The sequence below is a fragment of the Megalops cyprinoides genome, chromosome 9, assembly GCF_013368585.1.
Source record: "Megalops cyprinoides isolate fMegCyp1 chromosome 9, fMegCyp1.pri, whole genome shotgun sequence".
Lineage (NCBI taxonomy): Eukaryota > Metazoa > Chordata > Actinopteri > Elopiformes > Megalopidae > Megalops > Megalops cyprinoides.
The window spans coordinates 37,414,317-37,430,921 of record NC_050591.1 but is presented as its reverse complement, the minus strand read 5'-3'; the positions used below and the strand labels follow the sequence as shown (position 1 = coordinate 37,430,921).

The window sequence follows — 16,605 nt, the reverse complement described above, 5'->3', positions numbered from 1 at the left end:
TGCCTGCCGACCCAAACCAAGTAGCAGATCCTGAGATGGAGCAGAGTTAATCTTCTGAACATCTGTGTAGGACTAACTCATCCCTCTATAGAGTGACTCAGGTGATAATTTGTCAATATCCTTAGTGCATAAATGTTGTGATGTATGTCTATGAGATGGACAGGTGTGTGTCTTTGTTTTGGTAAAGTAGCTTAGTTTAACTGGTCCCAAATCTACAGCACAGCTGACATTTATAGGGACAGAAAAATCTTCCATCTGTGTTTTCCATCTCCTGTGGTGCCGCTGAACACATTGTTGTCCCTGTTTTCAGTATTTTTAACCTCCCACCCAGAAAGCCTCTAATGGACAGAGGTGTTTCCTGTTGTGCATGTTCTATTGGGTTCTTCTTGACAGATGGTTTGTGCAACGTTTGAATGATTCACGTGAATGTGAAATGATGGTCAAGTGTTTTCATTTTCCAGGAAGATATTTGATGTCTTTGCTGATGTAGAATTCTATATTTTTAGACAGCAGTGTTGACCTTAAGTATAGTGTAACCATTTAGAGAAGCCTGCAGCAACAAAAAACAGCAGTGTATATTAGTGTCAGTACATATAATATCAAATTAAATTTCTGCCGTGTTGAGCTAATCAGCGAATCCTGTCTGACATATTTAATGATGGGGATGTGAGGAGATCTCTCTCTGGGAAGGGCAGTAATCCTGCTAGAAAATTCTAAAGAGTCAGGACGATTCTAGACTCTTTCAAGGATTTAAGATCCTGGATACAGGATCTGTCAGACTGTCAGTAAGCAGGTAAGCGACCACTGATCCATGGGACACTAACACATAGCCAGCTGACGCTCTTTCAGACTGTAACTGTGTCATTTCATGTCACTGTCTGCCATGCAGTGCCATCTGTTTTTGAAAGGATTGGTATTCTGAAGAAACTTCAGCTAAACATGCCACAATCACCCCTCTCTCAAAATCACCGAGATCTCATGCTCTAGCCATGGTAGCCAAAATAATGGACAGCTCTGCCTGCCCAGCATTTTTATACATGACCCTAAGCAAGATGAGACATTAATTGCTTAATTAATTCGAGACCCACACCTGTGTAGAATCATCTATTTTCAACACACTTTGTACTGCAGGAAAGCGGTACTATTTCAGCCTCACGCAGGCTCCTCTCTCTGTCAGTGCACTGAGGCCGGGGGAGAGCGGCAGGAACACACAGGAAATGGGTTGGTAACCGTGGTGATGCTGAGGCTCTGCCCTCCATAGTTTCGGTGATGAGCTGTTACTGTAATGCTTCATGCTCAGCTGAAACCATGCAACTGCTGTAACACTGTAACACTGTAACACTTCACACTCTGTTACATGTGTTGTCACAAAATGTAGCCTGTGTTTGTAGTGACTGTTCATTCTGATAAAGGCAATACTAACATTCAGTTCTGAACATCATAATCTTATCACTGACCGCAAACATGTCAAGCTTTAGGAAGACCTCTTGCGCAGTGGTGATGGTGAACACTTTCAGCTCTGCAAGACTGGAATGTTGCCGCTTTCCATCAACTATTTGCCTCCTGTCCTCTGTGTGCAGTAATCTGTATGAGCAGCAGAGGGCGATGTTCCACTGCTGAATGGAGCAGAAGCTGCCATACTCAGAGGAGGCCTTACAGCAGTGGTCCATGACCAGCAACACGGGGGGGTTTGAGAATTTACCTGCATTGATAAGTGTCCTAAACCTCTTCTGGATTATTTATTTCAGGAGTGATAAGCTTGGATGTTAAATGTCAATCACCCTGCCAGCTTATTCCATATGACTTCTTTGTAAGCAGAGTAGTGGCATCACTGCCTGTGTGCACCCCATGTTAAATCCTTTTCATTTCAGCAATGAGACTGAGCAGCACGAAATGTTTTGATTGTTACAAAATTTGGAAATTGGTTTCAATTCATAATGCGTTGCTGTTTCTCCATGAAAACCTGCACAGTGATTTGGTGTGGTAAGGTAATGTGGTGGCATTAAAATGCAGGCAAAGAGGAACCAGCGGCAGCAGAAAGCATAAGCTGAGATGGCACGCGCGCTGGCGGTGCAAAAGCATCAGAAACGGGTCAGGAGTAACTATCAGAGCTCTGGGCCTTGGCAGCTCACCGGACGCCATTGAATTAGCATACATGTGATCATGCAAACCTGTTTAAAAATCTTTAAAAATCTCTCCTTCTTACTTTATCAATTGTGTCTCTTTGTATCACAAAGCACTAAATTAACCTAAACGTGGAACATAGGTTTAATATTCCACCTCATATAAATAAGGTTCTCCTCTGTTAGCTGACACCATGTACATATTTTACTTAGATACCCATTTAACGATGTGAATTTAAAAAAATAAGATGAATGTTTGCTACGTTCCAACATTCCATTGCTGGTGATTGTGTTGATATGAAAGTTCAACCGTGTTGCAAACTAACTGGCACATAATATTTCATAACCTTGCTGTCAAATTGTACAAATGTTCATGCATCACTAAAGCATTGCTGCAATGCCATAACTGCACTTGTATGAGCGTGAAATATGCAAGTCATATGCTGTGCATGTAGCGCAAGCGCACTAAACCCGATATTACTGTGATCTGATTCCACATTACAATCAGATATCTCACCACAAAAATACCTGCCAGCATATTTGCATACTGCTAAAGTGCTGCTGCTGCTACTACATAAACGGCAAAATGTACTCTCACGTGGAAACTATGTTCATAAACTTCCACGTCCTAGAATGTTTCAAACTATTTCGACACTGTCACGTATGGCCCATAGCGTTGTAGTGCAGGGGTTAAGTATATATAGCTGGAAATAACAGGTCTGACTCTCAACTGATTGCTGTATGGTTTGGATGCAAAAAAAAATCTGGGACTGAATCGTCATTTTCACGCTCCCTTATCCATGAAAAACGTACAATGCACGAGATCATCGCAGAACAAGGGAACGAAATCCAGACCAATAATAAATGAATAAATCAAGACCTTTACACATGCCAAACTGCATGCGAGCGGTATGCAAGGAGTTTAATACAGTCTAAATAAATGTATAAGCAGCACTCATCCGCAAGGGAAAAAACAGGGGCGTTCATAAAAATAGTTATCATGGTTCATTTATCCTTAAGTATCAGCTAAATATCAACCAGAATGACACATTCAGTGGCAGGCCTCTGGTTTACATGCGGAGTGCCAAAGTGCAGCACTTTCTGAGGACTGCCCTGGCACACTCTTACATGACACAGAGCCACAAGGTCAACCAATTAGATGGCTTCAACATGCACGGTTCGTGCGCTCCCTCCTTAAACTCCTACTTGGATCCCAGAAAACAAAAGCTTTTCTCAGGGGCTCCTGTCGGCAAAACTTCACAGTCAGCTATCAGCTCTGTGGCGAGTGAGCAAACAAGCCCATAGTTTTCAGAATAGCAATGCTGCCGTTTGACGTAAGAGGTGGGTCTGGTTGTCCTGGAGACGAATTGGCACTGAAGTGTGGAACGGCTTCAAAGGCCCGCCCCCTGTACAAATACCCCCATCGGCTCTGACGTCAATGCACGTCAACCGGAGAACATGATGCCTGCCGCAAGTCAACTCGTGTACTCTCGCTAATAGAGCTGAAATATTATAGCCCTTTTGTACTAGCAAGGGTGGCGTGACAGACCGAGACACTCGCAAATGTCCTGCTTTCCTTTCGCTGGGCTAAGTGCGCCGTCAACGTTCAAGCTGGCTCGCGTACCGAGGATTTTACTTTGTCTATTTTTGATAGACATATTTTAACTGGCGACTTTGTTTTCCCGTCTTCGTTATCTACCAGGCTCAAGTCGTGGGTCGCTACCTCTTCTTCCCCAAACCCCGTCCGTTCCTACAGCAGCATGGTGATGGCTGACTGTCACCAAAGACCGATGCTTCGGGGTCCGGTTCGAGTGGGCTTTTACGACATCGAGCGCACTTTAGGGAAAGGCAATTTTGCCGTTGTGAAGCTGGCGAGACACCGCATCACCAAGACCGAGGTGAGTGCCGCCGAATCAGCGCCGATCCCTGACGTGCGGCGCCGCACTCTCGCACTCGGTGTTCGCCTAACTCTTTGCTGTTCTGCACGGTGCGTACGGCTGCTGCCAAACGACGTTAAGTTAGGTAGTTGGTTACCTCAGTTATAACTTGAACTTCAGCAGAAAATGGGCTGTTCGACAGCTGTTTTACAACGACTTTAACATGTTTAAATTATGTGCCCTGGATACCTAATTTTCAGAGAGAGACTGAGCCGTGCACATTTCAGATGACAAATTATTGTTTTGATGCCTGTGTTGTTGCTGTGCAAGTGGCAGTTACATGCTCACGTACAAAGACGTTGCAGCGCCGTGCAAAAGTTGCAGCGTAAACCAACACTATGACCTGAGACTGCAAGACTGTATGCGGGTTAGAGCACTGATCTGTGTCACCCCTGAGCAAACTGTACACTGCACTTTGCTTCATTTCTGTGTTATATTATTTTTTCCACAGTGAATAGCTTCTTTCTGACTCTGCATGCATTATCGGGGGATGGATTTGTACGCCATTACACTGATATTTGATCTATTAAAGAACGGGAAGAAAACGCTAAATCTGGCCCGCGACTGACAGCAGGGTAAACAAGGCACTCGCTGATATCTAGGACAGCCACGGCGTCTGCATGACTTATATAACGCAATAATAATGCGATTTTGTCGTTTCTCGAATAATCTCAGTGTCTTTGTGACTTCCAAACGAATGGCGAGTACGGTGCTTCAAAAACGGACACACCGGGCAGCTGGAAACTAGTATCCCGTTGGGTACTGTGCAGTTATGTACACGGTTACACACCTGCTGTTGGCTGACATAATACTGTACGGTACCCTGATTTAATGCACATTAGCATGTCCTGTCTTGATAACATTTGGTCAGCCGAACAACCTGGTGCCCTTAAGGCTGTTTAGCTGTGTAAATACGTGCAAGTTGCCAGTGATTGAAGGCTACGTGGTGTTAGACTGTGTGGTTTTTTAAAACAGATTGTAACACCAGTCAAACATAATTTCCACGGAGGTAAACAGATGACGCCTGGATGACTGAGCAGAGTATGACCCGTTATGCACAAACCTAAATAAAACATCGTTTAAGGGTGCAAGTGGGTGTTTACAGTTGTCCCGTTTTGGCATCCACAATAAAATCGACGGTTTTCAGTCATGCACGTTACCATTATTATTATTCGTCTGATTCCAACATTTTCCTCTGAAATATAGACTTGTCTTTTCATAGAGTTACCTGGGAGAGTCGCAGCTCGTGTTAACACCTCCGGTCCGGCCTGAACGGAGAGGTTTCACGACAGGGCTGCCTAAGGGGCAAGACCCAGAGTTGGGATTAAACGCCAATATTTTCTAATGGATTTCCACGAATAGACAATAGAGACAAAATTACATTTCGCTTCGCACTGACATCTGAGACTGATTTAGCCAAAGTCCTGCTAAAGGAAGCAGCGACCGTGCGCCTGCGTTCAGAGCTGATGTGGACAGAGGTGATCTCTGACGCTTGTTTGTTATTTATAAAAGCGCAATGTATGCGTAATGTTTTTTTTTTTTTTTTTTAATAAATCAACACAGTTAGTCATGTCCATCACATGCCATTTCTACGTTTACATCCTGCTGAGCTCTGTAAATATTCATGGAGCCGCGTTTGATATTTAATCACAAATAAGAACGGCGTGACCCCCGGCTGCCCGTGCCCGGTGCCGCGTCTCCTCCCGCGTCCGGCGGATTCGCACAGTTACTCCCTCCGGGCTCAGTGGGTTGTAAGTTTTGCAGATCGAGTCTGCCGCCAGCAGAATCTTCACAGGAAATTGGCTACATCATATGCTGCTTGAGACAGTCAAAGGAGAGAGGCCTAAATAGATTAAAGCGACAAGCCAAAACAGAATAATTAAGCCACCGTTACAAAGCTGCTGGGCTCTAATGCAGAATCTGTGGGATGAAACGCTGTGTATTTAGCGATCTCATCTGAGCTGAGCCAGTCCTCCGCAGGCAGCGGAGTCTATAAGGAGGGCTGGTTCGGTTGCCATGGGCCGCCGACTTTACTGGTGCTTCTGTTGGAGGATCCGCGTGGACGGGATCCAGTGAGCTGGCTCGGTTGTGACAGGCTGGGGAAAGTATGTGACAGAATTCAAACACAGAAGTGAAATATATTGAATAAGAGACTGAGATAAAATCTAAAATATATTGTAACATATGTTGGGAAATATGTTGGTCAGCCCAAGAATATATTGCAAATACAATTAAAATATATTACTGCAAATCAATAATTGACATTTTATTTAAATGTATTGATTGTACTAAAATTTATTATTAATATATAATTTTTGTGTGGGTGAATAGGTTCAGTTTTGATGGATTGTGTGCAGTAGTGATGGGATGTGTGTAGTAGTGATGGGGTGTGTGTAGATGTGATCCGGTCACTTTGAATGTGATGGGCAGGTCCATGTGTGTGATCACATTAGCGTGGAGGCGCTCTGAGCTCAGCTGATGACATCACAGGTGGTGCTTTAGCTGGAGGTCAGTCAGAAGACATCTGACGATAACACCAAACACACACCACACACACACACACACACACACACACACACAAACACGCACAAACACGCAAACACACGCACACACACATGCACACACACACACACACACACACACACACACACACACACACACACACACACCATACACACACACGCACACACACACACACACACACACCATACACACACACGCACACACACGCACACACACACACGCACACACACACACACACACACACACACACACACCATACACACACACGCAAACACACACACACGCACACACACACACGCACACACACACACGCACACACACACACGCACACACACACACACACACGCACACACACACACTGTCCTTCACAGCGCGTCAGAGGCTGAATATGGGAAGTGAAGCAGCTGCAGTGTCATTGCAGCTGTCTGAAAGGTGATCTAAGGTGAAACCGCATCACGTGACCTCTCTTTTCGCACCACAGTACAGTTTTTTTGGGGGGGGGGGCATCGTAAAAAATAACCAAAACACAAACGGGGTGTGAGTGTGGTTAAAGCCACTCCTCGGCTGCCGTCTGGGAACCTGGCGCAGCGCGGCTCTGCGGTCGCTTTCGCGCTCACCGCTGCATGGGAGCCTCACGGCGTGACCTTCACCCTGTGGTCTCCAACTTCCCCTGCGCACTCACAGTATTAGTGGCTGCATTGATCAGGCAGGATTTTAAAGTCACGAGGGAGACTGGCAGACATACCGTCACACCGCAGTTAGGCCCGCAAGCCCCTCTCTCTCCCTCTCTCTCCTCTCCCTCTTTCGAACACCGTGTGGTCATGTTTTTTTTTGTCTGTCTTTGTCCCTCCTTCTCTCGTGTCACTCTGTCTTTCCCTCTGTAATTCCAACTCTGTCCAGTCAAGCTTGTCTCAGTTTAGGAGCTCTGTGAGTCCTGGAAAGGTAGAGCACCCCTGCAGAACCCTGGAGGGGTTATGGATAGGGATATGGATAGTGCTTGGTGCTGGAACAGATGTGGAATGCACCGCAGGCCTGGTCTCCAAGCTAACAGCAGCCAGGGAACCGTGCAGTTTCCTTCCCCTGCCCGTCTCTGTTCCCACGCGAGTGAAGCGTGCCCTGGTAGCAGTGAGATGGGGTTCCTGCAGTGGAATAGGATGTGGTATGGTCTACTCTTCAGCGGCAACCTCCTGCGAGACCTGCTGAATTTAACAGGAAGCTTAAAATGACAATCAGATGAAATCCTTGCTACGTTTTTTTGTTTGCTCTTGTATGTTGTGTATTGAAAGGTCTTGTAGTTTGCCTTGGAATTGTTGTTATTATTATTATTATTATTATTATTATTGTTTAACATGGAAATATAGCGGAAGCTGAGGTTGAAACTTTTTCAATTTGGTAGGAAGAAAAGAAATATTTGGGAGCCCCCAGGAAAGCAATTTGGTACCAAGCCCCCCACAGCACCACACTAAGTAAAGGGACCTCACTCACCCTGTCCTGCTGTCCTGCTGTGTGACGCTACAGCTGCTCTATACAGCCAACCAGCATCTTCTTTAGCTGCTGTTTGCTCATTGAAATAGACGCTCAATTAGCGATTTTGTGATTTTAGAAGAATTGCAAAAATGTAAACACTTCAACATCCAACATTTGCGTTTTTGTCTTGTTGATGCTGTGCTTGCTATATTGACTATAATCCATCAAGCAGCCATTGAAACGGCCCATCTGATAAGCTGGGTGGGAGCCATGGCATGGAAGGAATTTTCAGACGACACGGCTGGGAGTTGCCATAGAAAAGGAGCTCTCTCGTGCGTAGCTGTGACGCTGAGTCTGCATTAGGGCTACAGTCAGCTGCGGCCTCCATGATTTAAACCGTACGCTGCCTTTTAATGGCTGCTCCCTGGAAGCCCGAGTCAAAGGAGGACTGCTTCTTTGCGCTGCCTGCATGCTCCAGGAACTCCCAGGATGAGAGAGTGTCAGCAGGCGTTAGTGTGGAGCAGGAGAGCTCAGCTTTGGAGGTGCTTTTCCACAGGGTGTCTGTGTGTTCGGAGAGCAGGAGAACTGAGCTGCTCTGCTCTCCTACAGCCCCATCGGCCTGTCTGCAGTGTGAGGACACGGAACAGGAGCAAGCAAGGGTGTCAGTCATACTCACACGCACACTCTCTCACACTCACACTCTCTCACACTCTCTCACACACTCTCTCTCTCACACTCACTCACACACTCTCTCACACTCACACTCTCTCACACTCTCTCACACACTCTCTCTCTCACACTCACTCACACACTCTCTCTCTCACACTCACTCACACACTCTCTCTCTCACACTCACTCACACTCTTTCACACTCACTCACACTCTCTCACACTCTCTCGCACACTCTCTCACACACACACTCTCGCACACTCACTCACACACTCTCTCTCACACTCACTCACACACTCTCTCTCTCACACTCACTCACACTCTCTCACACACACACTCTCTCACACTCACTCACTCACTCTCTCTCTCACACTCACTCACACATTCTCTCTCTCACACTCACACACTCTCTCTCTCACACTCTCTCACACACACACTCTCGCACACTCTCTCGCACACTCTCTCGCACACTCTCACACTCTCTCTCTCACACTCACTCACACACTCTCTCTCACACTCTCTCACACTCTCTCACACACACACTCTCGCACACTCTCTCACACACACACTCTCTCACACTCACTCACTCACTCTCTCTCTCACACTCACTCACACATTCTCTCTCTCACATTCACTCACACACTCTCTCTCTCACACTCTCTCACACACTCTCTCTCGCACACTCACTCACACACTCTCTCTCTCACACTCACTCACACTCTTTCACACTCACTCACACTGTCTCACACTCACACTCACTCACACACACACTCTCACACTCACACTCTCTCACACTCACTCACACACACACATACACACACACGCACGCACGCACATGCACATGCATTCTTACGTGTCACGGACAGCTGTTTCTGCAGCAGCAGGCCAGGTGAGGGACAGCCCCTCAGATGACACGGTCTGTGCTGATGATGTCAATGTTTCTGAGGCGGTGGTGTTTCGATGGGCAGGGGCTCGAGAGGTAACCTGAGGCCTGGGACACTCTGTGCGACAGGAAGCCGTAAATGTAGCAGCGACAGGCAGGGCTGCGGTGGAAGCTTATCAGGGCAGCAGATCTGTGCCGAGAAGCACAATGCTGCCGAGCTGGTCAGGCCGGCACAGACCCAGGCTGCGCGACCTCTGACTCCTGCTGACATCACAGCTCTGTACTTTGTCTGGAAAAAACTATATTTATTTATTTATTTATTTAGTTTTTTTTTTTTTTTCTTTTCACAAAAAAGCCATTTTGTGCCACGCCTCGGAGCTGGGCCTCACTCTGTCCTTGCTCCTTCAGGTTGCCATCAAGATCATCGACAAGACGCAGCTGGATGCCGTGAACCTGGAGAAGATCTACCGAGAGGTGCAGATCATGAAGATGCTGGACCATCCGCACATCATCAAGCTGTACCAGGTGAGCGCTCACACCTGCCCACACACTCCCATCTCAAAGAGCACTTAGGGGTCGCCCCTCCCCCAAAACATATCAGCTATACACCATTTTATTATTACTGATGATGATAATGATGATGACAGTAGTAATATAATAAGAACATTATTAACACTCATATTTGACAGTGATAATTTTTAATGGCATGAATAATTTAAAAATAATAATGTGAAACCTGTGAAAGAATTTAACATCCAGTCAGACACTATAGCTGATTATAGTCAGGTGTTTGATTTTGATTGCTTTGATCAGTATTCAGATTATTATCTTTGCATTTTTACTGAATGCAAAGATAATAAAAAAATCTAGAGCTTTATCCTTTTTGTCAATATTAATGAAGGAGCCTTCCCCCTCTAAATTCATTGATATTAATAATTTTCTTGGCTGAATGTGTGAGTGAATGCAGTGAGTCATTATTTTCACAGAAAGAACTCCAGTTTCATACAGTGCACAAGAGGAAAATAAGCAGGGTTTGTCAAAGTATGAAATATTATATTGAGATAATCTATGGCTCCTACAATCAAATATTCCAATAATCACTCACGATTCCAGCCAATAAAATGAAGGCACATTTTTCAGTTTTATTTCTTATAGACTCATCCTGCCTTTTAAATTTTTTTGTGTTTTTTTAATACTGCTGTTTGTGTAAATTTAAATTGTGATTGGTTGCCTGTTGGTAGGCTTGGATTCAGTAAATGTTTTTTGGGCTCCAGCTTCCTGGTGTTTTAGGCCTGCATGTTAGGCTGGGTTGAGTTAGCTAACCCTCCCCCTTCCCATCTCAACCCCCCCAAAGTGGCCCTCAGCCACAGCCCGGAAATGCGAGCGTGTGATTGGCCGGGCAGCGCTGACGAGGTGTCGCGCAGGACACAGGCTTGGCGAGAATCGGCCTCCCGGGCTGACACCGCGATGCGTCTGGGGTGACTTCAGCGCGTTATATAAGCCGCTGGGTCACTCCGCTTGCCGGGAATGTGAATGGCAGTTTATTATTACACAACCCGCTGGCCGCAGGCCAGGCTCTGCTGTGTAATCATCGTGTATCATTATTTCCAGGAGTTCCTCTCTGCAAACGGTCAGGGTCACTTAGTCATTTCCTCCCGGGCCTCATGAGCAGAGAGCAGCCACGCAGGGCTGCCATGCAGGGCTAGAACCCGGAGCAGACCCCTCCCCATGCCAACACCCCCCCCCCCCCCCCCCCCCACACACACACACACACATACACACACACACACACCCCCGCCCCAATCCACAGGCTGACGGTGTCCAGGCATGAGCAGGACAAACGAAGTGTTTGTTCTCAGAAATGCTTGCTACACACACTCTTGCACCTGATTCATTCTACACACATTGCTGATCAAACAATCAAACATCACTCAGACAGCTGTCGTTTTAGTTGTGTCCTAACCCTAACCCTAAGCAGTGATCTGCAGTCAGAGCCCAGTGTGCTCTTAATGAAGCCCATCCAGAACCATGTTGTGGAACCAGCCCGGCTACTGGATCCTGCGTTGTTGCTGTAGGGTAACTACCTAGATCCTTATGTCTGGTCACTGCCAGTTTATTCGCACCAGTTAAAATTAGTTAATTTGACTTGTTTGCCTCATACTATAAGGAATAAGGTCAGGCATGGTGTGTCAGGGAGAGCCCCTAGGCTTTAGATAGATTTGCAAGTCTGTGTTGTGTGTTTTGCCTAAGTGCTGCGATCAGCTGGTGGTCACACTGCCGGTCACTGAGCGGTGAGCCGCTGAAAGGATTGTAACGGTTGCGAAATGGGCATTTGCATGGGAAGATGTGCGTGGCTGCCAGACATTTGAATGTTTGACAGTTTGCATTCCAGGGGAATTTGAATGGGAAGTGGTCTGTAGTTAGCGTGTCACAGAGCATTCTGGGAAAAGTGCCACCCGCTCTGACGAGCTCTTGAAAAGCAAGAGAGCAGAAGAGATGGTTGCATCACTGCACCGGAGCTGGCAGCGACAGCGGGACAAACGGACACTCCGGGGGAGAGATACACGCTCACGAAAACAGCATTTAGCAAAACAACAAAGTGCGTCTCCGTCCTGTCTCCGTGTCACAGGCTGGTGTGGTTAGAGGTGTGAATATGCCTGCATGTCAGATACAGTATGATGTGTCAGATGCATTAGCGTAGCTGACATCACCTTCGCATTATTATTCAGCTTAGGGTGTGTCAGCAGCTAAACATTCAAAATGTGTGGCTTATATTAGGTGGGAAAAAAGGAAAACAAAAAAAAAATCCTGCGTACATGAACAACTGACTGTACAGACAAATCCTGGTGATCTGAAGCCAAAACATTATGTATGGCGTAATTTCTAACACGTAGAAAAGGTCATCATTAAAAGGTCATAATCCTGTATTTTATTACAAGATCACTCCATTGAATGTTTCCATGTTAAAAATGTTCCCACTGATTATAAACGTGCAGTGATTGGTACGATAAACACTTTCTTAAAATCATGGCAGGAAGGGGGGGTGGAGGGAAAGGTTGGTATCGGTTCTGCTTAAACACATTTAACAAAGGAGGGCGGGGCTCACTTGAGACACGCCTTAAGGTGCAGCTGCTGTTCCTGCCGAGGCCTTGCCTTCAGGTTACCTGAAGGTTACAGGTGTGAACCTGGCTGGGCGGTGTAGCACTCAGCAAGGTAATTCACTTGAATCCCCAGGAAACAGGTAAACCAGAAGATGCAGACTTACCCTTGATGAGGATGTCCCATAAATGAATCAGTAAAATAATCTAAATCTATTAAGTCTTTATTTAGAATAATACATTTTTTAAATGCTACTACTTTGGAATATTAATAGAAATCAGTGGTGCACGAATATAATGTTAGAAAGTTCTGGTCTTAAAAATGTAAGTGGAAGAGTTTAGACCTCATTCTGTCATTAGCAGAGAGATCTGCACTAATCAGATCTATTCTGTAGTGACAGAGTGGCCTCAGATTGTAGGGTATTGTCAAGCTTTTATGTAATAGTGTGTTAAAACATGAAACACCTGTCTGAGGAGCAAAAAATCTGTCCGTCAGTACATTGCTTGAAAGCCGCCGATGTGGGATTGTTTGACTGACAGGCAGGAGTGTGTGTCAGTGTGTTGCAGCCGGAGTGTGTTGGTGTGCGCTGTTTTTGTGTCCGGGGGTTGAGCACTCCTGTTCCAGTGTGTAGCCTGAAAGCGCTGGTGTGGGTTTGATTTGTGAATGTAGCTGGATCGGGCTCCATCTCTCCGCCTCTCCTTCACTTCTTCTCCCCGATTTCGCTGGCTAATTTTGGAAAACTCCCACGCGGTGCTGGCCTAATCGATGCTGTGTCAGTGCTGTAAACAGGATGAAAATCTATTCCAGCCAGAACACAAGTCTGGCATCCTCTTCACACTGTCAGCCAGGACCAACACAAAAACAGAGAAGCATCTCCAGTCTCCCCTCATTCACTGTCTTATACACCAGTGCGTGTGATTACATTTTAAATCCTACAGGCCTGGTTTTTTTGCAGAGTTGATGTTACACCCTCCACATTTCCACAGGCAGTGTGAATTGCAGGTCTGAATTATGAAGTGTTTCTTATATTTCTGTGTATGAAAACTAGAAAAAAATACAATTAAAAACATGTATTTTCTAATAATGATAATAATATGTAGACTTGTCTAACCCCACAACCAAGATGCTGATTTACCACTTTCTCTTGTAAATGTATTTTTTGTTGGGGGAGGGGGGGCATTAGAATATTTTGCAAAACTTTCCCTCCACAGAGCAGCGGTCCGAATATTCCTTGGTTAGATGATGGCAAGTCTATTTATAATCACTAGGAGCAGCAGGGGTAGGGATACTGCAGTAATTTCTCTCAGGTTCGTACTGATAATATTCTCTTCACATTAAGGGATTTTTCTTTGTCCAACAGGTCATGGAAACCAAGAACATGCTGTACCTGGTGACTGAGTATGCCAAAAACGGGGAGATCTTCGGTGAGTGTCTGCAAACCAAAAAGTGATGAAACAGAGTATGACTTTGTTGCGCTTCTCAGAAGGAGAGTTGGGTGCCTCTCTGCTTTAAGTCTTGGGCTGTTTTTCATCATAATACCTCTTGCTGCCTTCAGTATAAGCTGCTTTTTTCAGGAAGAAACAGGCAAAGTCCTCTCCACATGAGATGACTATGCTGTGGGGGTGTGGGGTGCTGTTAACAGCGAGACGCAGACTCAGTCAGTAATATGATGACACAGCTCTCCTGAGGCCGGCAGTAGGACGAGGTGCTCCTGTATTGTACGGAGTCTTCAGGGTTGTGTTGTTTCCGTTCTGATGGTAACCTTGAGGCGAGGGCCGTGTTTGAAGCACAGGGAAGGGAAGGCCAGGCCAGGCCGGTCCGCGGCAGGGTTTTGGGCACGCACCAGGAAGTGCACATCCTCTCTCTCGCTGCCTGTTTTGCCACGGTTCCCGCTGCGTCAGCGATGGCTCGGCTCCATCCGGGCACTGACTGGGCACGGCGTGAATGCAGCTTCATTTTGCTTGGCTCTCCTCCAGGTCATGCTCTCTCACAGGTCTGCCTGCGTACTGCGTCTGTCTGTGTCTGTCTGCCTGCCTGCCCGCCTGTCTGTCTACCTGCATACTGCGTCTGTCTGTGTCCGCCTGCCCGCCTGTCTGTCTGTCTGCCTGCATACTGCGTCTGTCTGCGTCTGCCTGTCTGTCTGTCTGCGTCAGTCTGTCTGTCTGTCTGTGTCAGTCTCTGTCACTGCCCGCCTGTCTGTCTGTCTGTGTCCGCCTGCCCGCCTGTCTGTCTGTGTCTGCCTGCATACTGCGTCTGTCTGCGTCTGCCTGTCTGTCTGTCTGCGTCAGTCTGTCTGTCTGTCTGTGTCAGTCTCTGTCACTGCCCGCCTGTCTGTCTGTCTGTGTCCGCCTGCCCGCCTGTCTGTCTGTGTCTGCCTGCATACTGCGTCTGTCTGCGTCTGCCTGCCTGCCCACCTGTCTGTCTGTCTGTCTGTGTAGTCTGTCTGTCACTGCCCGCCTGTCTGTCTGTCTGTCTGTCTGTGTCTACCTGCCTGCCCACCTGTCTGTCTGTCTGTCTGTGTAGTCTGTCTGTCACTGCCCGCCTGTCTGTCTGTCTGTCTGTCTTTGTCTGTCTGCCTGCCTGTCTGTCTGTGTCAGTCTGTCTGCCTGTCCCTGTCTGCCTGTCTGTCTGTGTTTGCCTGCCAACCTGACAGCCTCTGTCTCTATGTGGATCAAAACCGAAAACTATGACATTTTTAGACCCAGGAGGGAGTCCCTCTGTACAAGCATATGATGTTTTTTAATGCAGCTCCAGGAGGGCCTGTTATGTAAGGCTTGTACGCGCTCTGCAGCTGTGGACGTGTTTCTGAATGTTAGCAGACGACGTGTTCCTCGGGAGGGTTCAGAGCTTGGCCTCTCGCTGCAGGACAGGTTATCAGGGTCCAGGATAATGGGTCGAGGGTGTGTCGGTATAAACGCTTTCCAACTGCTCCTAACAGCTCCAGGCACCCGGCCCTTAGCGGACATGTTAGTGTTCTTACTTCGCTGCCAGCTACTTGTCCATTTTTCCAGTCACGCCGAGAACAGGCAGCTGTTATGATAGCTTGGTAGGCCTCTGTTGTTTCCTTAACAGAATGTTATCCTAACGTTTTCCTATCAGAGTTGCCTGTCTCCAGCTGTCAGCAGGTGACAGAGCTGTTAGGAAAAGGTTCCCTTACCTCTTTTAAGCAGCTGGAGGCCACTCATCTCTCGTTCTCACTGATCAATATGCCTTTTATTTCACACTCCCCCTGACCTCAGATCAGTGGCGTGGTTGCTGGTCTCAAAGGACTGTAAAAAGAGAATACAGCAAAGTTCATTCTGCGCCCCCCCTCCCCCCCCCCCCCCACCCCCATGAGAGGGGTTTCGGAACTATTACCAGACTCCTGTCGGAGAGACCCTGCTGGGTGTCACGTGAGTGAGATCACTCTGAACGATACCACAGGGATGAAAAACATTCTTTCTCCTCTTTGCTCTGCTTCCTGTGCTGATCGGTCTGTGAGCTGCCAGCAGTGGTCTGGCAGATTGCCATTTAACCCATGACCAGCTTAAATCATCAAATATTGCATTGTCTTTTAACTATCGTTGAGATTAAAAACAAACCTAGGGGTTTTGTTTCTAATTCCGTGACTGGCAGTACTCTGTGCAGTGTTGCATTCCCTTTGTGCAGTGTTCCTGTAGCTTTGTGCAGTGTTGCTTTTCCTCTGTGGAGTGTTCCTGTAGCTCTGTGCAGTGTTCCTGTAGCTCTGTGCAGTGTTCCTGTTGCTCTGTGCAGTGTTGCTTTTCCTCTGTGGAGTGTTCCTGTAGCTCTGTGCAGTGTTCCTGTAGCTCTGTGCAGTGTTGCTTTTCCTCTGTGCAATGTTCCTGTAGCTCTGTGCAATGTTCCTGTAGCTCTTTGCAGCGTTCCTGTAGCTCTGTGCAGTGTT

At 46.9% G+C, this 16,605-nt stretch overlaps 1 protein-coding gene across 1 annotated transcript in view; it reads left to right on the top strand.

Annotated features, from left to right (window-relative positions):
- Nucleotides 1-3,580: 3,580 nt before the first annotated feature.
- sik2b (salt-inducible kinase 2b) overlaps nt 3,581-16,605 on the top strand; it is a 42,654-nt gene continuing 29,629 nt past the window's right edge. Inside the window, exons 1-3 of the mRNA XM_036536626.1 lie at nt 3,581-4,021; nt 10,011-10,127; nt 14,062-14,125. Coding sequence (XP_036392519.1) covers nt 3,884-4,021; nt 10,011-10,127; nt 14,062-14,125 — 319 coding nt within the window. The 5' untranslated portion in view covers nt 3,581-3,883. The remainder of the gene's footprint in view (nt 4,022-10,010; nt 10,128-14,061; nt 14,126-16,605) is intronic.